The sequence below is a fragment of the Microcaecilia unicolor genome, chromosome 7 (assembly GCF_901765095.1).
Source record: "Microcaecilia unicolor chromosome 7, aMicUni1.1, whole genome shotgun sequence".
Lineage (NCBI taxonomy): Eukaryota > Metazoa > Chordata > Amphibia > Gymnophiona > Siphonopidae > Microcaecilia > Microcaecilia unicolor.
In genome coordinates this window covers 19093608-19120412 of record NC_044037.1, presented here as the reverse complement: position 1 = coordinate 19120412, position 26805 = coordinate 19093608, and the positions used below count along the sequence as shown (strand labels likewise).

General features: G+C 41.3%; 1 protein-coding gene across 2 annotated transcripts in view; it reads right to left on the bottom strand.

The window, feature by feature from the left end:
- Window positions 1-4864: 4864 nt before the first annotated feature.
- AMMECR1 (Alport syndrome, mental retardation, midface hypoplasia and elliptocytosis chromosomal region gene 1) overlaps window positions 4865-26805 on the bottom strand; it is a 168024-nt gene continuing 146083 nt past the window's right edge. Inside the window, exons 5-6 of one of the 2 annotated variants that reach the window (XM_030210047.1) lie at window positions 15254-15350; window positions 4865-9912 (exon numbers count right to left, since the gene is read on the bottom strand). In XM_030210047.1, coding sequence (XP_030065907.1) covers window positions 9798-9912; window positions 15254-15350 — 212 coding nt within the window. In that variant the 3' untranslated portion in view covers window positions 4865-9797. Of the gene's footprint in view, window positions 9913-15253; window positions 15351-26805 lie in introns of those variants that run through there. The other variant, XR_003942870.1, reaches the window with a different exon arrangement.

Here is a 26805-nt window from a genome sequence, read left to right as displayed (position 1 = left end):
GGTCTAATTCATCAAGGTCTTTTACCACACAGAAATGACTGGATTCCTTCTAAATTCACTTATCACTCACCAATTATGACATTAGCAATAAGCTAATGCTGTTAACATTCATCATCTACAGGAGGGCCCCCCTCAGTCCCGCCCAACATTAACCACTACTTCCAGGAATCTCCAAGGCTATTGACCCTCCCACCTTACCCTCTAGTATTTCTAATCTCCTCCCCTCCATCATGTCCTCCGAGTCTGTCGACGAGGCTGTCTCCGCTTACAATGCCACTCTCTCCTCTGCTCTGGACACCCTCGCACCATCCATCTCCCGTCCCACAAGGCATACTAATCCCCAGCCCTGGTTGACCCCTTGCATCCGTTACTTTCGCTCCTGCGCCCGATCTGCTGAACGCCCCTGGAGGAAATCTCGCACCTATTCAGATTTCCTTCATTACAAATTCATGCTATCCTCCTTCCAGTCCTCCCTATTCCTTGCCAAACAGGACTACTACACCCAATTGACCAATTCTCTCAGCTCCAACCCTCGTCGTCTCTTCGCCACCCGTACCTCCCTCCTCAAAGTGCCCTCCGCTCCCACCCCCCCCCTCACTCTCTCCTCAATCACTGGCTGAATACCACCGCGACAAGGTGCAAAAGACCAACTTTGAATTCACTACCAAGCCACCTCCTCCTCTTCACTCTTCAACCCTCTCCCTCAACCAACCAACTCTTTCTCCTCCTTTCCTGATATCACCGAGGAGGAAACCGCCCGCCTTCTTTTCTCCTCGAAATGCACAACTTGTTCCTCTGATCCCATCCCCACCAACTTACTTAACACCATCTCTCATACTGTCATCCCCTCCATCTGTCATATCCTCAACCTCTCTCTCCACTGCAACTGTCCCTGACACTTTCAAGCACGCTGTAGTCACACCTCTCCTCAAAAAACCATCACTTGACCCTACCTGCCCCTCCAACTACCGCCCCATCTCCCTCCTACCCTTCCTCTCCAAAATACATGAGCGCACCCGTTCACAGCCACTGCCTTGATTTCCTCTCCTCTCAGGCCATCCTCGATCCACTTCAATCCGGTTTTCGCCCTCTATCCTCGACAGAAACAGCACTCTCTAAAGTCTGTAATGACCTGTTCCTTGCCAAATCCAGAGGCCACTACTCCATCCTTATCCTCCTCGATCTACCCGCCGCTTTTGATACTGTCGATCATGATTTACTTCTTGCCACACTGTCCTCATTTGGGTTCCAGGGCTCTGTCCTCTCCTGGTTCTCCTCCTATCTCTCCCACCGCACCTTCAGAGTACACTCTCAAGGATCTTCCTCCACCCCCATTCCGCTCTCTGTTGGAGTTCCCCAGGGATCTGTCCTTGGACCCCTTCTTTTTTCAATCTACACCTTTTCCCTGGGCTCACTGATCTCATCTCATGGTTTCCAGTATCATCTCTATGCTGAAGACACCCAGCTGTATCTCTCCACACCAGACATCACAGTGGAGACCCAGGCCAAGGTATCGGCCTGCTTATCTGACACTGCTGCATGGATGTCCAACCACCACCTGAAATTGAACACGGCCAAGACCGAGCTTATCGTCTTTCCACCAAAACCCACTTCTCCTCTTCCTCCGCTCTCGCTCAGTTGATAACACCCTCATCATCCCCGTCTCATCTGCCCGCAACCTTGCAGTCATCTTCGACTCCTCCCTCTCATTCTCTGCGCATATCCAGCAGACAGCCAAGACCTGTCGCTTCTTCCTCTTTAACATCAGCAAAATTCGCCCTTTCCTCTCTGAGCACACCACCCGAACTCTCATCCACGCTCTCATTACCTCTCGCCTTGACTACTGCAACCTACTCCTCACTGGCCTCCCACTTAGCCATCTATACCCCCTTCAGTCCGTTCAGAACTCTGCTGCACGTCTTATATTCCGCCTGAACCTATATACTCATATCACCCCTCTCCTCAGGTCGCTTCACTGGCTTCCGATCAGATACTGCATAAAGTTCAAGCTTCTCCTTCTCACCTACAAATGCACTCAGTCTGCAGCCCCTCATTACCTCTCTACCCTCATCTCCCCTTATGTTCCCGTCCGAAACCTCCGCTCACAGGACAAATCCCTCCTCTCATTACCCTTTTCCACCACCGCCAACTCCAGGCTCCGCCCATTCTGCCTCGCCTCACCTTATGCGTGGAATCAACTTCCTGAGCCCCTACGCCAAGCCCCCTCCCTACCCATCTTCAAATCCTTGCTCAAAGCCCACCTCTTCAATGTTGCCTTCGGCACCTAACCTTTATACCTTTCAGGAAATCTAGACTGCCCCAATTTGACTGACTGTACATTTGTCCATTAGATTGTAAGCTCTTTGAGCTGGGACTGTCCTTCTATGTTAAATTGTACAGCGCTGCGTAACCCTAGCAGCACTTTGGAAACGTTAAATAGTAGTAAGGTCTTTTACCACACAGAAATGACTGGATTCCTTCTAAATTCACTTATCACTCACCGATTATGACATTAGCAATAAGCTAATGCTGTTAATATGCATCATCTACAGGAGGGCCCACTGCATAATTGAGGCCCTGCAATAGATAAAGTTCTTTAACAGCATTTGCAGGAGATGCTAGCATTTTTGTCAAATTAGTCCGAAATTCTCAACTCCATTATTCTTAGGCAGTAGCCAACAAAATAAAGAGTGTAATCCCAAAGCATACCTAGCGGAAGAAGTAAATGACACCGGCTGCACATGTTATAGCAGGATGTGTTTGTCTGCTCCAGCCCTAGCCGGTGTAGCATGATATGAGTTTAATTTTCAGAGTTATTGATTTTGCTGGATCAGATACAAATATAAAAAAATATACAGCTGCAAAGACTTCACTTTCCCCTTCCCCCTGGTTATCAATAGAAATCAAACAAAATAAAACATGGAAAAGAAAATAAGATGATACCTTTTTTATTGGACATAACTTAATACATTTCTTGATTAGCTTTCGAAGGTTGCCCTTCTTCGTCAGATCGGAAATACTGGAAACTACTGATAACAAAAGCTAGCTGGCTGGGTACCTAAGTCCTTCAAAAACATCTCCAAAGAACAAAAATCTGAAGATGGGCAGTAATCACAGAGACTGGAGTTAACAAAAGACAGTGAAACTCCACCTATTCTCAGACAATGACTCAGACTGAAAAGCCCATCTAGCTATCTAATCTGACAAAAGAAGCCCACCTACCCTCTGTGAGTCTTTCTCTTATAATCCTGTCAGATGCCTTATGGCTGTGCATCTACCAGCAGATGTCCAGACAGAAAGTCTTATGATGTCATTAAACATCATACTCCATCTCTAAACTAGATGAAACCAGTTCTGACACCCCACCTGAATTTAGCCTAGGGTCCAGCAAGAAAATATAAAACGCCTGGAAAATGCCCAGCTCTCTTGGGATCTACCTCCTGCTGGACGTCACACACACACACACCCGATAAGAATTTCTCCAGGCAACTACAACTCTGCAACAAAAGACTTCTGTTACAACAAGGATCTCCATCACTCCACCCAGCAGCCTCTATCGAAGTGAGTTACCATTATCCAGCATAATTTATAATTCAGACGTGATATCTTGAAAAGCACATTTTCCCTTGTGTAAGATTCTGAAAAACTGCCTCTCTCTCTTGTAGCATTATTGCATTACCTGTATTGTAAATAAACCTTTTAAAGTTAAATATATGGTCTTTATGTTCTGAGCACGTCCTTAAATCTTGCAGGTTAATGTAATTCAACAAATATAGTATTTAATGCCCCCTTTTCTTACATATTCTTATTACCTTATAGGTAATTGGCGGAGAATAGAAATATATATTATCTAACACCGGGATAGTGTCCAAGCACCTTACTGACCTCATTTGCAACTCTCTTTAACTAGTCCCGTATTTTCTTACTCCTGTTACTCTACCTCTTCTATCTATATTCTTATTACCTTATAGGTAATTGGCGGAGAATAGAAATATATATTATCTAACACCGGGACAGTGTCCAAGCACCTTACTGACCTCATTTGCAACTCTCTTTAACTAGTCCCGTATTTTCTTACTCCTGTTACTCTACCTCTTCTATCTATATGTTCCATCTTTGCTTACACCCTATGCTATTAAAATGTTTTATTCTGTATTGTGTTGGTATTGTAATGTAGCATACTACGCCATATTTTGTATTGTTTGAATATGTTTCCTGCTGTAATTGTCTATTGCTTATGTTTGACTTATTCTTGCTGTACACCGCCTTGAGTGAATTCCTTCAAAAAGGAGGTACATAAATCCAAACTACTCAATAAATAAACTTTTCTGTGATCTCTGTGTGGTCTCTTCACACTACAAGATGCCAGAATATGCAACAATCTTAAAAAGCAAGAAACAGCATCAACTTAAACTGTGATAGTTGAATTTCTGTGTTTGACCAAAACAGGCAATGATGCTGAAGCATGCATGTTGTTTTATAATATGCAGTGTGTAGGTGTATAATGCAAACACAAAACATCTTTGCTTTATTCTGTCATTTCATATGCACATATCAGATGTTGTCTTCCCAGGGAGTGAACACTGCAGCTTAATGCTTCAACAACCAGTAATGAGTCTTTCTATATTTTATTGGGTAAATGATTTAAAAGGTAATAACAATAGTGTTAAAACTACTACAATATCTTTCCACAGCCATATCTCACAGACTTACAGATTTACCTTCTATGCATTTTTTTTCTTTTTCCTCGTTAGTCTTATCATAATAAAATGCCCATTTCAACAGTTTCTTCACACTAATAGCAATTAAATGTAGAAGGAAAGAGGATCCAAATAGAATGGGGGGAGGGGCAGGTGGTGGGGGATGGGGGGGGGTATTCAGGTAATTTGTGAAGCCATTATTGTATTCAATCAAGTTTGTAAGAAACAAGAAAAAAAAACAGGGCGGTACACGCTACTCCAGGCAGCTGTACGCCTATAAAATTAATCACCATTGCATTGCACATATCTCATTATGCTGGTGACAGAGTCAAAGTAATTCTTTGTCTGTAACATATAAAACACTAAAATAACTTAGAAACTAGATCCACATATTTTGAAAAGAATCAACTTTGATATACAAAAACAGTCTTATAGGTTGTTACAAAAGTTTGTTTTCTCAGTGCGTTTATGTCCCAGCTCAACAACTGGGCCCAGCGCAAAGGAAGAGGTTTTTTTTTTTTCTTCTTTTCTGAAACAGTAATAAAAAAAAAAAAAACAAGAAACACACATCTTTGTATATAAAGAGTCATTGCTGGTCTTAATGAAGGTAACAAGAAACCCCTAAATCTGAGAGGCACACATTAGGGTTTCAGTAAAAAAAAAAAAAAAAAGGAAAAAAAGAATACCAGTTTATTTAAATGGAGAATGTACTCAATCAGACTCCTCAAACTTAATTAACATCACTAGCAAAAAAAAAAAAAAAAAAATCAGTTAGAAACTGTACAAATAATAATAACAACAACAATAAAAAGTTAACACATTTATTCCTGCAGGACTTTTGTAAGGACTGGAAGGCAGGCTTTTTGGAGCAGCATTTGTGCATGGCTAGAGGCTTCTTTGGTAGAATCGAACACACACAAGAGATGTAACTTACTCCACACAATGTTGTAGAAACCTGCACATACTAGGACAAGTAAAGAGGGATCATACATAACCCTCAGGCGTGCCAAAGTGTGCAATATTCCTGAATTAAGGAAGAAAAAACAAAACAAAAACACTTCCATGTGCCTTCTGGCCAGAGGACCAAAATGATCAGTTTTCATTTGTAAAAGCTATTAATATAACATAATCTAGTGCACTTATGAGGACTGTTGAAATGTAACAGCAATATTTGATGAAATAATTAAGTCTGCGGTCCAATCTGTCAAATTAGGAGTAGATCGGTAGAATAAAATTTTAACGGGCCAAAATAAAATTGAAAAACATGAAAAATGAAGCAGTGTTTGCCAATTAAAAGTTAAATGAGAGGAGGAATCTGTGTTGAACACTATGAAATATAAAAGTGCAACTAGTATATGCCATATTAAAAAAAAATAAAAATAAAAAAATAAAACCAGTACAAGCTGGATCTTAACACTGAAATTGGTGCTACCTCTAAGAAGAGCAGTGTTTCCTGATCTGAAATTGCAGGTACTTTAAACTATACAACATGCACATATAATGTTTGTGCAACTTCAGGAGACTGCACAAATAAACCCATAATTGCTAATTAAAAAAAAAAATTATATTTGTTTAACAAAAACTGTTATTTGCTTGAAAACACTTGAAAATGCTAGAAGAAAAACTGATTTAATATAGAGTTTTAAAAAAAGAATATATTCTGATATTTGGGTCCTGCAGGCTCTGGCATAAGTTCATTTTAGGCACACCCTCTGAGGTTTGTATAATGCCCTATGGAAATGTTGAGACAAATGCGCTGTGCATTATGCTGTATACAAAAGGAACAAGATTTATCCTTTTTACTCCCTAGCCATGGTGGGAAGTATTGCAGACCTTGTCCTTTCAAACCTGCAGGATTATTTCATCAGCATATCATTATTACACTGGTAAGAAACATCTGTATAACATCTGCATATATCAAGGATTTTTTTTTTTTTTTAATAAAATATGATATGATTTTAGAGTCCGCATGACCAGTCACGTGACCTGCAAGGATGATTAGCACCTTTTAATATATATATTTTTTCTTCTTAAAAAAAAAAAAAATTTCTAAGAATGAGCTTGTAACGAGATGATAGATAAGATGGTGGTTTTTGTGAGACATTTCTGTAAAAACAGGAATTTTTTTTTTGCAGCAGACGATATTCAAGCTTGTGCTCAGTTTCCCTGTGAGGAGGGCAAGAAAATCTCCCAGCGCAGATACCCGCTCTTTTGCAACATTTACAACCCCGACCACTGCACTCTAGAACAGCGGCAAGACACAGGGAGTACACGGTCATCCGAGATGTCTTCGACGCCAACAAAATTCACAATTCTTTGGGTGTAGATTTGCATTTTCCATGATCACCTCAGCATCTGCTTGGCTGCTATATTTTCAGGCCCTTAATTTGCTTTAAATTAAGGCATCGCAACTGAAAGTTATTATTTGGATGTAAGTGCTGTGGATGAAGGAATCCCAAGAATTTCTAAAAACCATAATGTAAAGCAGCAACAAAAAAACAAAAATGACTTTTCCTCAGGGATGAGTGGTGAATACATTATACCATTATTCTCAAAGGGAGAGGATTCTGAATGCCAGGCTCTCTGCCATGTGTCAGTCTCACTTGATAGCCTGTAATGTCATAACTAGTCTTAGAACAGGCATTTCAGTTCTGTGCATTGTTTGAGGCAAGACAGCATCAAGCTGGGTCCTTGTTCATTAAACTGTAAGTGTGCACGCACATGGCAGTCTTTCTAGACCAAAAAAACTTCAAGACCCTCCAGTCCAAACAGATGTCAGCTAAGTGCACGATGTTCCTGTTCACTCTGTAGTGTTCCTATAACACAGCAGTTAGCAATCTCTCTTGCCAGCCTCACTAAAGAGTACCGGGCTGTTCCTAAAGACAATAAAAACGAAAAGAATCTCTTTGTCAGTAAAGTGTCTTCTGAATTCATGCTGAGGTTTTTAGGTAACTGCTTCTCAAGGGGAAGCTATAAAGAAAAAAGCAGCTGCTACTATTACCCTCTAAGTAAGGGGCTGGTTGATGCCCTACGCAGTCTCTCTCCTGAGTTGCAGTCAGCACCGCTATGGTTCCCCCTCCACCAACTACAAACTAGCAGCATGTTAAGAGCTCATAAGAGCCGACAGCATGAACAGCTGGCAACCTGGACTGTTACCTCTCTTTCACCAGCCCTGGGTAAGCGCAACAAGAATTTCATGACCTGGAGAAATCAAAATGAACATGGGAAAGCAAAAAGCTTGCATAATAAATCTTGATTTAAAAAAAAAAAAATCTAATTCTAATATTTTCTTCAATTATTCATGGGAACAACGTCTTCAAATTGCTTTTCATTTTCTTGCAAGGTCCAACTTCAAACAGCAGTTCAACAGCCTTTGTTTTGGTTCTGCTGTAGGTGGTTGTTGCAAATATATGGCTATGCATCTTTGTTTAAAAAAAAACAAAAACAAGATAAAAATGGATTTCAAATCCTAAGCAAAGGTTTTATACTTTGCAAGCACCAAATTCCTACTTTACTGCTCCACTAGTAGTACTCTGACCCCTGCAAGTTTCCCAGATCATGCTGGGCAGGCAAAGAGTGGCACAAAGTACAGCTGGGAGAAGCTCCGTCACGGATTCTTTTAATACTCCACTGCTCCTTCTCATGGGCTTACTTACAAGACAAAACTTCAGCTGCTGTAACCTTACTTCTGTTAGAACAACTGTGTTCACTAGGTCTTTGAACCAAGGGCAGTATGCTGACCTGGTTTTCCTTTTTGCTACAGTATTTACTAAAAAAAAAAAAGTGAAAGTCGAAGGGCAGTTGCTTTATGAATTACAAAACTAATTTGTAAAAAGGGGGCCCGTGTACCTAAAGAGCTCTTTAATATCACTATTATAAGCTCTTTTATAGAAAAAAGAACAAAAAGACAGGCTTCTCTTATTTTGCAAAGCCTTACACTGCCCTTGTGGTGGGGGAGGGGGTGTCACATCACAGCCACTAGACTTAAAACTTGTGAAATAAAATACTGCCACCCTCAGAGGGGCATAACTGAATGCTTCACACAATTAAAATCCGTTTGCCCAAAGGCCCTGCGGATAGCACTGGGGGGGGGGGGGGGGCTTTCACACAGGACAAATGGATTGAGGAATGAGCTGAGGCCTGTTGCTTCTCTGCAATGGTTTAAGGACATGAGCATCTTAGATATGATGCTGCTTTTGCATACTTGAGGCAGAGAGAGCAGCCTGCCGTAACAGCGCACTACCTAGCAGCTGCCCTGAGATTATTACTAGGCTTTGTTCTGAGGCTGGGGCCATCCCAGCCCTGCACAAGAGCTATAAAGACTTAAGTCTTGTATCAAACTCTCATGCCCAGTGAACCTGTCGGTCTCCAGAGAAAACAGCAACAACACAAATCTACTGTCTGGGAAGGAGAGGGGAAATTAAAAAAATATATATATACAAGGGGAATGGCTCCCAGGCTGTAAGGCTGATGGTATCTCTGCCTTTATGGAGCCAATTCCTTTGGTTGCTTGGTGTTAAACACGGTAAGGTCCACTCTTGAATACCGTAGGGCCCACTACAGTACAAAACTATTGGTACAGACATCAAATGTCCTGAGGATATGGTTCAGCAACACTTGATACCATCTTTGATATGTTTTTAACACTATTACAACTGCTAAGCAATCGAAGAGCCACAAATATTTTGCCTTGGGGGGGGAAAAAAATAAATAAATCCTTAATTCTAACCCTAAAATATTTCCTAAATTTTTCCTTCCATCCACAGTCATAGAAAACCCTGATTGATAAATTTCAACGTCAATGAAATAGGAACTGAATTAAAATGAAGTAAAAAAAAAAATGAAGTTACATGAGCTGCAAAATAAAAAAAATGTCTGTAACTCAACCTAATAAAAACTATGGCAGTTTCCATAATGATGCAGCTTTTCCACCCGTTGCCCTGATGAGTTCACTCAACCGAGGAGTAACATCACCAAAGCAACGGAAACTATCATCATAAAATGGTACAGTAATAGAGATAACTAGACCAGGAGGGGGCCGGCTCTCCTGGGAAGAGGTCTGCAGAGAGGTCTAGTGACTGGTCACGCGGCTCAGTGTCAGGAATAATGGTTGTACGGTGGAAGGGGGTGCCCAATGCCATTCTGGAAGTGATGATGCTGACGATGGGCTAGGTATTCAGCGTAGCTCATAGTCATTTTCTCACTACGGTACCTGGAGAGAGACAGAGAAAGAGAGAGAGTATGAGTACCTTTTAAAAAGCTGTTAAAGATGTGACAGTCTGTTCAGAACTCTGCTGCACGTCTCATATTCCGCCAGAACCGATATACTCATATCACCCCTCTCCTCAGGTCACTTCACTGGCTTCCGATCGGATACCGCATTCAATTCAAGCTTCTCCTTCTTACCTACAAATGCACTCAGTCTGCTGCCCCTCACTACCTCTCTACCCTCATTTCCCCTTACGTTCCCGCCCGTAACCTCCGTTCACAGGATAAATCCCTCCTCTCAGTACCCTTCTCCACCACCGCCAACTCCAGGCTCCGCTCATTCTGCCTCGCCTCACCCTATGCTTGCAACAACCTTCCTGAACCCTTACGCCAAGCCCCCTCCCTGCCCGTCTTCAAGTCTTTGCTTAAAGCCCACCTCTTCAATGCTGCGTTCGGCACCTAACCCTTACCGTTCAGTGAATCCAGACTGCCCCAATTTGACTGCCCCTATCGGACCGACCGTTCACTTGTCTATTAGATTGTAAGCTCTTTGAGCAGGGACTGTCTCTCTTTGTTAAATTGTACAGCGCTGCGTAACCCTAGTAGCGCTCTAGAAATGTTAAGTAGTAGTAGTAGTAGTAGTATATACCACCTTTCTGTGGTTACAATCAAAGTGGTTTACAAATATATATACAGCTGGGGCAATGGAAGGTTAAGTGGCTTGCCCAGAGTAACGAGGAGCTGCCGTGGGAACTGAACCTGTTCTCAGGCCATCGCACTAACCATTAGGCTACTCCTCCAGTCCTACCAGCATCAAAACTGGTAGCATGGGTCCACTGGTTTGTCCTGTTTATTCAGCTACATTGACATCACTCTCAGCTGATCTAAATATTCATTTGTACATATTTTGTTCAAACCAGAACTTTCAGAAAATAAACCTTACTTCGAGAAACAGGTCCCAATTTGCCTAAAAGCCACATATGAATCAAATACACATAAGTACACAAGTATTGCCATACTGGGAAAGACCAAAGGTCCATCGAGCCCAGCATCCTGTTTCCAACAGTGGCCAATCCAGGTCACAAATACCCGGCAAGATCCCAAAAATTGACAAAACATTTTATACTGCTTATCCCAGAAATAGTGGATTTTCCCCAAGTTCATTTAATAATGGTCTATGGACTTTTCTTTTAGGGAGCCATCCAAACCTTTTTTAAACTCCGCTAAGCTAACCGCCTTTACCACATTCTCTGGCAACGAATTCCAGAGTTTAATTACACGTTGAGTGAAAAAAAATTTAGATTTCATTTTACTTAGATGCAATGGATATGGTAAAATATTTTAAAGTTTAACTGTCAACACACCTAGACTTCTCTTAGTAACTACGTGGATTGGCACAGTGAAACAGCCTCTGATCAGTAATCAGATCTGTGTCTGAAATTAAACTAAATGTGGGTTCACAGGAGAACAAGGCCAGGCCCACTGAAGCAGAAGGAAGGTACCTGCCCTTTCATACTGAAGGGGATCACCCACCTCAGATACCTAAACATCTTCTCAGTGTCGCTATGCTCATATTAGCCCTCAAGTCACTTCATCATATTAGCCCTCAAGTCACTTCACTGGCTCCCTATCCGTTTCTGCATACAGTTCAAACTCCTCTTATTGACTTATAAGTGCATTCACTCTGCAGCTCCTCAGTACCTCTCCACTCTCATCTCTCCCTACATTCCTCCCCGGGAACTCCGTTCACTGGGTAAATCCCTCTTATCTGCACCCTTCTCCTCCACTGCTAACTCCAGACTCTGTTCCTTTTATCTTGATGCACCTTATGACTGGAATAGACTTCCTGAGCCGGTATGTCAAGCTCAATCTCTGGCCGTCTTCAAATCTAGGATAAAAGCCCACCTTTTTGATGCTGCTTTTAACTCTTAACCCTTACTCACTTTGTTCAGTACCCATACTTTTCATTCCCACCTTAGTAATTCCCTTCTTATTTGTCCTGTTTGTCTGTCCTAATTAGATTGTAAGCTCTGTCGAGCAGGGACTGTCTCCATGTTCAAATGTACAGTGCTGCGTATGTCCTGTAGCACTATAGAAGTGATAAGTAGTAGTAGTACACTAACGAGGGAATCTTTAACTTTCCTGACTCTCAGTGGTTAACACCCTACCTCCCCACCCCACTAACAGCAAAATGAAGTAATGAGCATTGCCAAAGCAGCAGGATTAAACTTCCTGCTAAAAACAACTTTAGCCCCAGAGAAGTGGAGATGTCCAGCCCGTGGCATATTCAGGCTGGCTCAAGTGATATTTGGCTGAATCCTGTCAGGTTAAATCCGTACATATATTTTTGATGTGGCTCTGAAATGTGTACACTTCTTCCTTTTCATGTCATCAGAAGCAGAACAATACAGATGTAACCTGTTTTCACCCGATCTGAGAATGTCAGGGAAAGTGTGTGTGTGTGATAGTATTGAAGCAAGTACTGGACTGGTTTTAGTAAAACAGAACAAAAGTACAAACATAGTAACATAGTAGATGACGGCAGAAAAAGACCTGCACGGTCCATCCAGTCTGCCCAAGAAGATAAATTCATATGTACTACTTTTTTTATTTGTACTGTCCTCTTCAGTGCACAGACCGTATAAGTCTGGCCAGCCCTATCCCCGCCGCCCAACCACCAGCCCCGGCACAGACCGTATAAGTCTGCCCAGCACTAGTCCCCCCTCCCAACCACCAGCTCTGGCACAGACCGTATAAGTCTGCCCAGCACTATCCCCGCCGCCCAACCACCAGCCCCGGCACAGACCATATAAGTCTGCCCAGCACTAGTCCCCCCTCCCAACCACCAGCTCTGGCACAGACCGTATAAGTCTGCCCAGCACTATCCCCGCCTCCCAACCACCAGCCCCGGCACAGACCATATAAGTCTGCCCAGCACTATCCCCCCCTCCCAACCACCAGCCCCAGCACAGACAGTATATATCTGCCCACTCTAGCTCCGCCTCCCAATCACCAGCTCTGCCACACACCAAGAAAAAAGCAGAAGAAATCACAAATTACAGGCCGATTGCATCCATACCCCTAACAACTAAGATGATGGAAGACATAGTAGCTAATCAACTAACAGAATACCTTACCAAATCCACCATACTGCACGAATCTCAATCGGGCTTGAGGCCCCACCATAGTACAGAAACAGTACTAGTCACACTCCTGTGCCAGATTCAAGCAGGAAATAGCAATAGGCAAAAGACATACTCCAATTTGACCTTTCGAGTGCATTCCACATGGTTGACAACCACACACTATTGAAAATCCTAGACAAGATAGGAATCACAGGAAAAGTACTCACCTGGATTAAGGGATTTCTGACCTCCAGGACCTACTAAGTTAAACCAAACTCAGATATCTCCCCACCATGGAAAGCAGAATGCGGAGTACCACAGGGTTCACCACTCTCACCCATATTATTCAACCTTAATGATGACCCCACTTGCCAAATCATTAGCCAAACAAGGCCTGACCCATTTCTATACGTGGATGACATCACAATCTACCTTCCCTTCAAACATAACCACACAGAAATCACCAAGGAAATAAACTAAATGAACATCACAGAATGGGCAGTGGCATTCAAATTAAAACTCAACAGAGAAAAAAACTCAATGTCTCATTCTCTCTTCCCAATATAACACGGAATGCCCCACTGCCATCAATGCCCTAGGTTCACCTCTCCCAATCTCAGATAACCTGAAAATTCTAGGTGTAACAACAGACCGCAACCTAACACTCGAAAACCAAGCTAAGAACACAACAAAGAAAATGTTCCACACAGTGTGGAAACTCAAACACATAAAACCTTACTTCCCTAGGAACATATTCTGCAACATGATCCAAACAATGGTGCTGGCCCACGTAGACTACTGCAATGGAATCTACGCGGGTTGCAAAGACCAAATCATAAGAAAATTACAGACAGCACAAAACACAGCAGCCAGATTTATCTATGGAAAAATCACGCTTCGAAAGCGACAAAACCCCTACTAAAAAGCCTACACTGGCTACCAATTAATGCATGAATAACTTTCAAGATATGCTCAATCGTACATAGAATTATCTATGGCCTTGCACCAGACTACATGACCACACAATTGATCTACCAATAACTTGATAAAAACAATAAGATCATACCTAACCCTCCACTACCCCTGATGCAAAGGCCTGAAATACAAATCGTCATATGCCTCCAGCTTCTCCTTCATACGCACCCAACTTTGAAACTCATTGCCAAAAGACCTGAAATTCATGGACAACTACCTAAACTTCCGGAAAAACCTAAAATCTTTCCAGAAAGTTCCTTCCACGTTGTCATAACCTCTTAACCTCAAGAAATTAAACAAAACCACCTCATAAATGAAAAATTATGATGCATACCTCACGCCTGAAAATACCACCTATTCTCCTTATCCGTTATGTAAACGCAGTCAATGCCATGGACATCTTCAAACTGAAATTCTGTAATCGTCTATCTTGTACTATGAAAGCCACATTAAACCTACCGAAAGGTGGGAAAATGTGGGATACAAATGCAATAAATTAATGATTCTTCTTTATTATTTATGAAGGGAAAGTCCAATATTTAAGCTGCCTTTTCCAAGTAAGGTTCAAAGAGGCTCATGGCTACCCCAAACAGCTTACAAGTACCATAAGGATGCATGTTTATGGAGGCGATGGCAATGTATAACATAAATGTAATACTCACATCAAAGGCTAAAAACAGGCTTGTGACTTTCAGCTTGGAGAAGAGGCATAGCCCAGCGGGCAGCAGGGAAGCCAGGGCTCAAATCCCAATTGACCCTCCCTGTGACAATGGGCAAGCCACTTATCTTTCCATTGCCTCAGGAATGAACTCAGATTGTGAGCCCCTCTAAAGCGAGGAAAGTATCTACAGTACCTGAACGTAACGTGCCTTGAGCTACTACAGAAAAGGCACAAACTAAATTCAAATTCAAAATACGGTCTACATGTGCACCTGAGGCAAAAGAAGAACTAAAAATCACTTGTCCAGGGCCATAAGGAGAGTCAGGGAAAGAAGCTGCATCTGAACCTAGCCCTCCCTGGTTCGTAGCCCACTGCCATAACCCCTACATTACTCCTCCTGTTACATTTTGCAGTGTCAGTTTTATGCATTTTTCGTACTAGGCATACCAACACCAAAACGACTGAGCCAAAATAAAAGTGTTAAGGGAATGAATACGTGCTTATAAGTTGCAGGAGCCCCGTTCTAATGAAAAGTGAAACAGATCAGTGAAGAAAGTGACAGCACAACATGTAAATGTCAATACCTGGTCAGTTTTATAGTTTTCCTAAACTCATTAGTGATTGGAGCTTTGTATCCTCCTTTCCTCAGTAAGGAATCTATGGTCTGAATGTGGTCCCATCCTGTGAAGGTGAAATCAGAGGAAATATTAGCAAACCTCATGTTTTAAGGCTCTTTTGATAAAATATTTAACATACAGACCTGAAACTTTTATTGACTACACCGATATCCAGTCTACACAATCCAATATTGAAATGCATTGTTTCTCTAGTCTTGTTTTAAGGACATCCCAGAGTGAGAGATATTTATAACAATCAAGCTTCCTGAATGTACAGGAAGTAGTAGAGCTAGACTCAATCCTATTATGTCCGTACCGAAGAGGCAAATGTCCTCACAAGCGTACTTGTAAAGCGGGTCAGAGACGCCTGATCTATTAAATTGTAATCGTCAATAAACATGGACTATGTCTGAAGCACTATTCTACACCTAGTAACACTATACAAACAACAAGAAGTACGGACCCGATATTCAAAGGATGTATCCACCTAAACTGGCCTCTGAAAATTTACTAGGGCTGAATGCCTACATTTATATTCAGAATTTCACTAAATTCCTAAAACTTGAAAGCAGAAAAAGTAGGTGGTTACCGGGGTCAATCTGGAGCAGGAAAAACGAGATAGGAGCTTAGCATTGATTTTCAACCCTAGGCTCATAAAGCAGGCTCAAATTTAGGCAAATAAATGAGAGGCCTAAATTTATGAGCAAACTTTTAAAACTAAATGAAGATGAATTTTCAGCTGAAACCTTAGGCTCCAAGATTTTGCTGAAAATGGGTCACACATTTAGGAACCTAATTTAGGTGCTCAGCTTTTTTTGAATATTGGGCCCTTGGAGTGGGCCAAAATGGCTTATTTTTACACAGAGGGACATATATAAGGTGGAGGAGGAAAACAGTGTGCCAAGCTCTACAGCAGACAACCGCTGAGTGATAAGATTTTGAGGTACTACCCAATGGCTCAGTTGTAGACAAAGCAGATGTCTACTTATTGGGCCTGATGTGAAGAAAAGTTATGCTAAGCTGTAGGATTCTTTTGCAGAGATATGGCATAAAGCAGAAACACTATTCTATTAAAATATTGTATCACACTGTTGGTTCTAATTTTCACTCTGCTTTCTCCCATTATAAACATTTCTTCACATGAAAGTATTTTTACAAAAAAAATTAGGTGTACACACTGATGTCATCACTCTACACAAAGCTCACCCTGCACTGTGTCAAAGCCCAACTTGACGTCTTTACCATGCACGCTCCCTAACAGCTACACGTCAAGTAACTGACTTAAGCTGAATCAATACTAAACTTCACCACAAAGTGACAAGGTCACTGGTACAAAAATCAAAAGAAAGTAAAATTCATCTTTATGTCAAATTTCAACGTATCAGATGGACTCTTGCCTACCCTGAAAAAGGCTAGCAGTGTTGCTTGAAATGCCAAGATTTCTGCAATCTGTTTGAATTTTATGCTGAAACCCAGCTAATGCCACAAGTTCTGATTCTCAGCTTGCCAAGACACCGAAAGTGAATTAATAGGTCACAGCTTATGCAGTTTAGCTTCTCATCACATCACTATAATTATCTCGAGTTTCACTAAGATGAATATAAATTTATCTGAATTTTTTTGCATGGCTCTCCAGTAAATAGGGGAACTTTCCTTCTATTTAGGCCCCACATACATTAATCCCTGGACACAGACCACAGTCTGAAGCCAGCTCTAACCTGACTACTTATAAACGTGTGTATAAATGACAAAAATACATTTCATATTCTTTTTAATTATAGAGTGACTAAGCAATCAAATGCTCATGATTCTCGCAAAATTTCACTATCGCTTTTACAACTTGTCCAATACTAATAAAGGAGTTTTTCTTCAACAGATCTAAGGCTGCTCAATATTTCTTACAGATGCAAAAAACACCAATCAAGGTTATGAATTAAGTAAACAAGATTGCAGACTTATCCTTTCCTCAACATTCAAGGTGGTTCCTAACCACGCAGATGAAAGAAGCTAGCTTGTAGGTCTAAAATCTATGCTAGCAAGAGCTTTTTACTGCTGCCTGGTAAACATTTAACACGCTGCCAGCAACTCAGCAGTTAGTAAAGCCAGAAAATTTCACATCATTGCTGGGTTCACACTACCACAGAATGGATTATTATTATTTGTTGCATTTGTATCCCACATTTTCCCACCTATTTGCAGGCTCAATGTGGCTTACATTATTCCGTAATGGCGGATGGCTAAGTGAACTCACAGACTGTTCCAATCTAAAACTAATTTAGGAGGCTCTTCTCAGCTGAACAGATCATAACGTAAAAGGTGGCTCTATGAATCATAAGTGCATGGATTTCCCTTTTAAGCTCAAGCTTTCATTTATAAAGCTGGCTCTTTACCAACAGTGTGACATTGAATTAGAAGTGCTTCCCAAGTGCTGCAGCACTGTTTCTAGTCATCCAAACTTCAGTAAAGTCTGGACTAGCACTCTACTACTACCTAGAGGGCCCTTTTACAAAGCGGTAAGTCCAATGACAGCTTACCGCTCACCAAGGAAGTACTGACGGGCTACACAGCAGCCCAGCGGTAGTTCCCACCCCCAGTGCACAGTCATATCTGGAGCTACAAAAAATATTTTAATTTTTTTGTAGCGCTGGTATGTACCCGGTGGTAATTGAGCAGTGCCGCTCGCTGCCCTATTACCGCCAGGTTAGCGCGGGAGCCCTTACCGCCACCTCGACGGGTGGTGGTAAAGGGCGCCCCCCCCCCCCCTCAAAATGGCCACGCGGCAAGTGCCTCACTTGTCACACGGCCATTTCCTGAAGAAAAGAAAGACCTATTTTTTACCTGCAGCGGTAAAAAGGGGGCCTCGGCGCGCGTCAAAAACATGCGCCGATGCCAGCACAGCCCTCCCCCCCTTTGCCGCAGCTTGGTAAAAGGGGCCCTAAATATTCTTTGGTATGTTTTCAGAGAAACTAAAAGAAAATGAGAAACTCATTATTGCACATTTTTCAAAGGCAGATCAAATCATGTATTATCCTTAATCAGTTGCTCTAGGTCAGCTCTGTTCCTGATAAAAGCTGAAAACTGTAGCCAAGCATCATAGTTAAACACAAAAACAAAATAACAAGCCTGAAAGTCATTTTAAATTTAAATTAAGAGGAAATATTTTCACAAATTTGTGTGTGTGCATGTGTGTTTGAATATCTATACATATTTTAAATGCTACATTAGACTGTGACGTTTAAGGAAGCTAAAAGAGAAGAATGTTTAACCAGTGATGAAACGCAATGTGCTCTGCTGTAATAATGTCTTCTGTACACAGCAGGATTGATCAAGCACACAAGTGGCAGCACAAGGACAGCGATGCTCATCCATAACTCGGAAGTTCAGTTCAGAGTTCGGAGCATGTGCAGCAGTCTCCTCAGCTCCTCAGTTAGGTCCAAAACTTAAGGAATTAGGCAGCTCTCAAGAAGGCAAGAGGGGACTGTGTGCCTGATCAGTCCTGCTGTCTGCAGAAAACAACTGTTACAGGTGAGTGGCATTAATGTCAACAAGCAGGATCGAGTGAGGCAAACAAGTGAGTCACTCCCAAGCTTAGAGCTGCTCAAACACTTGATACTCTGAATTTCAAGAGCAACCCACCCCGAAGAATGCAAGGGTTTGCTAGCTCAAAAGGACAGATTGGCCTGGACAGCTTGACCGAGGTACTGTCCACTACCGAAGATTGATTCAACCATCAATGTGAATTAAAGGTGTGAAGTGAGGACCATGCAAGCAGTAGAAACTGCAGTAGGTCTCATTTGATAAGTTTCAACAAGTTTCCAAATTTATTCAGCGGTTGAAAACTGGCCCATTGGGTATCCTTCCGTGTGGTTTTACAAGGGGTTGTAAAAAGATAATGTAAGCTGAAAAATAAGGGGAAATCAGAAAATTATACTAGGACAGCAAGGAGAAGCAGCACAGAAAGCTGTTCAAATTACGACAGGAAAGCCTAATGGTGAGGCAGTGGTTTGAATTTGTCAAAGAAGGTCTCCATGTATAAATAAGGTGGCAGGCAGGGCATACCAGAGGACAGAGCCAGTGATATTGAAGATATTAACATAAATAGTATCTAACCTGATCTGTCTGAAGGATGGGATTACTAGAGCATTTTGTCTGGAGGATCTAAGCCCTTGAGGAAGTTAATAGTTACAACAAGAAAAATGGAAGGTCTGTGTGATGGATCTTATGTACAGGCCAACAAATCAGGGTGAGGAAGCCAAAAAAAGAGGAAACCAAAGCAGCTCCCAATGAACAGATCCTTTATTTCTTCTAAAAAGTTGTCAACCAAGTGTCAAAAAGGTTTGACGTAGCTATGTTTCAGTTGGTGTGCCTTCGTCAGGAGCTTTATCCAACATAAAAAATAAATACATTTAAATATAGTCATCTATAAAATACAGTACACCCATGATATAGGAAAACATGAAATAAATAGGTTCTGAAAACCAAAAATAGTAAAAACAATAAGAAGGTGGTTAGGGTGGTGGACTTTGGTCCTGAGGAACTGAGTTGGATTCCCACTTCAGGCACAGGCAGCTCCTTGTGACTCTGGGCAAGTCACTTAACCCTCCATTGCCCCATGTAAGCCGCATTGAGCCTGCCATGAGTGGGAAAGCGCAGGGTACAAATGTAACAAAAATAAAAGAGATACTATTGGAGATTTTACATGGAATGTTGCTACTATTGGAGATTCTACATGGAATGTTGCTATTCCACTAGCAACATTCCATGTAGAAGGCTGCGCAGGCTTCTGTTTCTGTGAGTCTAATGTCCTGCAATTTGAAGACCCCTGAAGAAGGCCTCTTGGCCGAAACACGGACCCGTGTAGGGTCTTAATAAACCATTGTTTTTGACTGTCAACATCTGTGACTTCAGTCTGGTCCTTCTGAATATCTTCCGTTTGACTTGTTGTTTATTTTTAGAGACCAGCTGTCTTTCGGCATGACTAGCGCAATTAAACTTTTACAGGTAGTGCAGCACATACTGCTTTACATGAGAAGAGCTGTGAGCTGGATATCTGGAGTTGTCACTCGATGTGTTTTAGACCTGGAAGTGTTTATTGCTCTTTCGCTAGTATTGTTCTCATCTTTATTAGCACTCGCATATCATTTGCTTAATGTCTTATATATCACATACACTTTATTTTCATTATGCACAGTACCTGTCACAGTATATTGTCTTTCACTTTTGACACATTTTACTTTGGAGATTTTTTTTTTTTTTTTTTAGAGATCAGCTGTTTTTTGGCACCTTTAGCGCATTCAAATTTTTACACGTAGCGCAGCACGTACTGTTTTGCAAAAGAAACGCTGCAAGCTTGATGTCTTGTTATGCCCCTTGATATGTTTCAGTTCTGTAAGCTCTTCATTCATTTTTCTTTTGCTAGCATTGCTTTTTCTTACACTCGCATATAATAGCTTTTTATTCATTTGCCTTATTTTACATATCACGCTCTTTCTATTCCTGCTGAGTTTTGCTTCTTACACATTTCACCTTTATTTTCGTTTTATTTCTGCACAAAGTATGTTACAATTGATGGGCTGTTTCATGAGTTTCTTTTTGTTACTATTTTCACGTCACTATTCTATCTTACATAAGTTGTTACTCTCACTATTTTCACAACACCTCTCACTTTGTTAATTTCATTGCCAAGCACTTGTAACCTGGACTGGCCACTGTTGGAAACAGGATGCTGGGCTTGATGGACCTTTGGTCTGTCCCAGTATGGCAACTCTTATATTCTTATTGTTAGGCTATTTATTTGGTCTTCACATACCACAACTTTGTAGTATATGTAACTATGCATTTTTTTTAGCTCAATTTGCATTTGGTAGGTTTATAAATGCAGTACCATATAAATGTATAAAGTTACATTTTAACCAACTCTGGTAGAAGTCAACCAATTATATTATACATTATGATGTTTTTACTGTTTTAGTGGTCACACACTGCTATTTTCTTTCACACCATCTTATTTTTGATGGATGGCAATATGTGTATTTGAATAATTGATAGTTTTGTTTATTGGCTCATTTCTCTTTTTATTCATGAGTATTTTACTGTACCAAACTTCATTTCTATATAATTGTGTCTGTGGTTGCTAAGGTATGTATGGTCAATGGATGTGCTTCATATTTTTTCGCTTTGCATTCACTGTATCTTCAGTATCTTTTTTTATATTTTCGGTATTCAGTACTTTCATTTTTGCACACCTTATTGTTTTTAATGTTTTTGGTTTTCAGAACCTATTTATTTCATTTTTTTCGTCTTTCACTTGTATACTGTATCTTATAGAGGACTATATTTAAATGTATTTATTTTTTATGTTAGATAATGCTCCCGAGCTGAACACGGCCGTATTGAGCCTTTCGACACTTGGTTTACAACTTTATAGAAGCAATAAAGACCTGTTCATTTGGACCTGCTTTGGTTTCCTCTTTTTTTGGCTTCCTCATCCTGGATGTTAACTTTTCACATTTTCGTGAGGTTTGGCGTTCTCCTCCTTTTTGTTTCTTGTGTATAAGTGTCAGGATTTTGAATGAGATTCTGTGTGAGAAGTGCAGCTAGTGTGCTTCTATACGCAATGGGATCACAATAGAATTTCCTAACCCCCGTTAGAAGCTTAATCACTACATTTTGGATATGCTATGAGCATCTGATGTCAGCTATCCTGAGACCTTTGAAAAAGCATTGCAATAATCAAGGTTACTAAGAACCAGGGAATGCATTCAATTCTGAACTGCATTCTGGTGAAATAAGGTGTCATGTCAACCAGATCATCCTCAGCTTAAGGAAGGAATGACAAATGACAGAAGAGATATGGGACTGAAAATTTTGGACACTGTCTATTGTTACACCCAGGACCTTTAATAAAGAATTGTTTTAGCAGTTAGTAATTTTTTTTTGTTTTGTTACATTTTACCCCGCGCTTTCCCACTCATGGCAGGCTCAATGCGGTAGGCAATGGAGGGTTAAGTGACTTGCCCAGAGTCACAAGGAGCTGCCTGTGCCGGGAATCGAACTCAGTTTCTCAGTTCCCCAGGACCAAAGTCCACCACCCTAATCACTAGGCCACTCCTCCACTAATAAAACTCATGTTGGATGGAGCTATTCTGGACCTGATGCTTACAAACAGGGAGAGTGTTTCTGATGTTATGTTAGGTGATCATTTGGCATCTAGTGATCACCGAATGGTATGGTTCAATATTAAGACACAGGAGAGGGCTTATTCAAGATTAAAGGTTCTATAGACTTCAAAAAAAACTGTCAAGATGGGAGAATATCTCAAGGAAGATTTAGTTGGATGGAAACAGCTGAAGGAAGTAGAACAGCAGTGGGTAAAACTGAAAGGAGCTACTTTAAAAGGAGACAAACCTTTATGTTATAAATGTACATAAAAGGAAAAGAAGGCTGCTTTGGTTCTCATATGTAGTAGCTGAAAAGGTAAGGGAAAAAAGGTTAGCTTTCATAAATTACAAGACCTCACAGAAAGGGAAAGACAAGCAAAAATATCTGGAAAAGCTAAGAGAAGATAGAAAAGCTGTCAGGAAAGCTAAGATGCAAATGGAAGAAAAGACGGTCAATACATTAAAACTGAAGGACGAGACATTTAGATATGTAAGTGATAGGAGTTAGTGCCAAAATGGAATTGTGAGGCTCAAGGGTGAAGGGGAGTAATATGTAGAAGCTGATAAGTATAAAGCTAAACTACTTAATTATTTAAGTTCCAATGTTCACAGATGAAAGGCCAGGGGGTAGGAACATAGAAAACAAATGCTAATGAGAATGGATGTGTAGTAGACCAGGACCGATTCTCAGAAAACTGTTCATGAGAAGCTAGCTAAACTAAAAATAGACAAAATGATGAGGCCTGATGGGTTCTCTGAGGGTACTCAAAGAACTCAGAAGTTCTGGCAGCCCCTTTGTCTGACCTTTCCAATGCTGGAGTGGGGAAGTCCTGGACAACTGGAAAAGGGCAGACGTGGTCCCTCTGCAGAAGAGCAGAAGTAAGGAGGCGTTTGGGAATTGTAGGTCTGTTAATCTAACCACAGTGGTGAGTGAACTAATGGAAATGCTTCTAAAGCAGGTTTCTAGAATCAAATGGACTGCGGGACCTGAGGCAGCATGGTTTCATTAGAGGCAGGTATTTTCAGATAAATCTGATTGATTTCTTTGACTATGTGACCAAACAGATGGATATGGGAGGGATGCTAGCTGCGGTGTACTTGGATTTTAGCAAAGCCTTAGACATGGTTCGACATAAGCAACTGATAAATAAACTGAGTGCCCTCAATATGGGCCCTAAAGTGACTGACATGGTTAAGAACTGGTTAAATGGAAGGAGACAGAAGGTAGAGGTACATAGAATTTGCTCCAAGGAAAAGGATGTTAAAGGTGGTATACCACTGGGATTGGTCCTTGGGCCGGCTCTTTTTAACATCTTTGTGAGTGATATTATAGAAGGACTGCTTGGTAAGGTTTGTCTCTTTGTGGCTACTACCAAACTCTGTAATAGGGCAGATATCCTGGAGGGTGTGGACAGCATGAGGCGGGATCTAGCGAAGCTTGAAGATTGGTCCAGAGGTCGGCAACTAAGATTTAATGCAAAAAAAAAAAAAAAAAAAAAAATTGCAGGGCCGTGCACTTGGGTTGCAAAAATCCAAGGGAACGGTATAGTGTAGGAGGTGAAGTACTTCTGAGTACGAAAGAGGAGTGAGACTTAGGGGTGATCGTATCCGATGATCTTAAGGTAGCCAAACAGAAACTGTGACAGTCAAAGCCTGAAGGATGCTTAAGTGCATAGGGAGAGGAAAGGCCTGCAGGAAAAATAAGAGGTGATAGCGCCCTTGTATAAGTCTCTGGTGAGGCACCACTTAAAATACTGTGTGCAATTCTGGAGACCGTACCTTCAAAAAGATACAAACAGGATGAAGTTTGTCAAGAAGGCAGCTAAAAAACTGGTTGGTGGTCTCTGTCAAAGCATATAGGACAGACTTATAGTCCTCAATATGTATGTACCCTGGAAGAAAAGGTAGAAGAGAAAGGATATGATTGAGACATTTAAATACCTCTGGGGAATCAATGTACAGGAGGTGAGCCTATTTCAAATGAAGAAAAACTCTGGAATGAGAGGGCATAGGATGAAGTCAAGAGGTTATAGGCTCAGGAGCAATCTAAAGAAATACTTTTTCACGGAAAAGGTGGTGGACAAGTGGACTAGCCTCCTAGTGGAAGTGGTGGAGACAAGGACCATGTCTAAACTTAAGAAAGCATGGGACAGGCACGTAGGATCTCGTAGGGAAAGGAGGAGATAGTGATTGCTGATGATAGACAGACTGGATGGACCATTAGCTCTTCTGGGAGTCAGCTATGTAAAACAGGATCAGAGAGGGTCAAAGGCTACTTCCTAGAACGCAAAAGAGCCCTGGATTCATCAAAACAGAGTTTCATCTTTTTTGAGGTAAGGCATTCCACAATGGTAGTAAACTTATTATTAAAGATTTGAACATCATGGGGAAACAGATATGATTCAGGCAAAGTAAGGATTTGGATATAATTTACATAGATACAGGAAGTCAAGTCAAGACACTGAATGAGAGACTGAGCAGAGGAGCCATAAAAATACTAGAGGACTTCACTCTGGAGCAGGAAAGAAAACTTGCATGTTTATAACAGAGCTGGATGCAGAAAGCTAACCAATTTGCTAAAGGTTTTTTTTTGTTTTTGCAACTGGTGCTCCACTGCTAGATGCACAAAGCTTATAGTGCTGTTAACATTTACTTTTGACTGGTTTTAGCCAGTCTAATGAAAGCAGTTATTTAGTTAGTAATGCACAAAGGGGGCTTCCGTGGCTCTAATGTGTGCTGTTAGCAGCCACCAAGAGCCCTATGCAAATCTATTACAATGAGTTCATTAATATTTTATGGCTGTTCTGGAGCTGTCAGAGAGGAGGGAAACACAGAGGGGGGGGGGGAGTTGGGAGGTGTCAGGGGTGTGTGGTCCAAATTTTGTCAGGGGGGAGTTGGGAAGGGGGGGGGGTCCTCGGGTCCACCTGACCACCAGGGAATTTTGTTGGCGGGGGGGGGGGGGGGGGGGGGGGAGGGGGAGAGTCCAGTGCACTGGAACTGCCAAATGCATCTGACAGGTCAGACTTGTAAACAGCAAGCAATGCACAAAGAGGATCTGTGCAACTCATCTGCATGCGATCCCCTTTGTGCGTTGCTCGCCGTTTGCAATTCACTACATTTTTATTGAGGCAGCAGTACTTTACAGCTGCCTTTGTTCATCAGGCCCCCAGTCTTAAGAAAAAGGGATCAAAGATGAACAGCAGCATAGATTTTCTAATTGACTCGGTTCTTTTAATATATTATGTGAGACCATGCTCAGTGCAGAATGTGAACGGCCATCCTGCATGGGTTTTAATGTGGTTTTGTGAAAAAAAGGCAGAAGGAATATAAACTTCAAGCTGGGATTTCTCCCTCCCAGTTGCATCAGACTATGATTCTTGGTCCAAACATTTTGGGATTGTGTTTCTCCTATGCTATCAGGATTCTGGCTCAGTGAAGGAGAATGATCAGACTATGCAAGGTGGTACGAGAAAGAATCAATATTAAAAGGTGAGAATTAGAAGTTTTAAAGGTGTCTCCAGAGAGGCATGTGGTCATGATGGATAAGTTATACAAAGTCTGGTGCAGTAAAAAACAAAACAAAACAAACAACTTTTGGCTTTGGATACTGTTGCACCCATACTTTGAAGTTCAAACCTTAAAAAGGATTAGGATAAAATCTAGAATATTGGCTGATAAAAGATGGTGATCTAAGGCAAATAATTATTTACGGAAGCTTCAGGAGGTTAAGCAAGGATACTTCTCCAGATGTATTGATAGTTTAAATAAACTTAGATTAGCAGAAGGACCATTAATATAGCATTTAGGTCCTATTCTACCCTCTCCTTAATAGTGAATTCACTGCTTGAAAAAGCTGCCTATTTTCTTCTTTTAATACAGTATTTCAAAATGAGTGATTTGAAAACTCCACTTTTGCCTGTGGTTGATGGTAGTTCTTCAGATCTTAAGCACAAGGTTGTACTAGACTCTTTCTACAAGATTACAGTAGACAGAGTTCAGAAATAAAATTGCTGAAGTCAACTCACATATCACTTGATCCTGCACTAACTTCTCTGTTTACGGACTGCTTTAGATCTTTGTTGCAGAAGATTGTTGAACTCTCTCAAGATTATTACCTCATCAATTAAAAGAAGCAAATGTCACTCATTAAAAAGGAGGGTTTACATGTATATGGACTTGGGAAAATCCACTGTTTATTTCTAGGATAAGCAGAACAAAATCTGTTTTACTATTTTGGGATCTTGACAGGTACGGTGACTTGGACTGCCATATGGGGCTTGATGGATGGTCTTGTCCGAGTATGGCAATGTTTATATTCTTATGTGTAAAAATTTTAGGTCCATTTCAGATCTGTCTGTA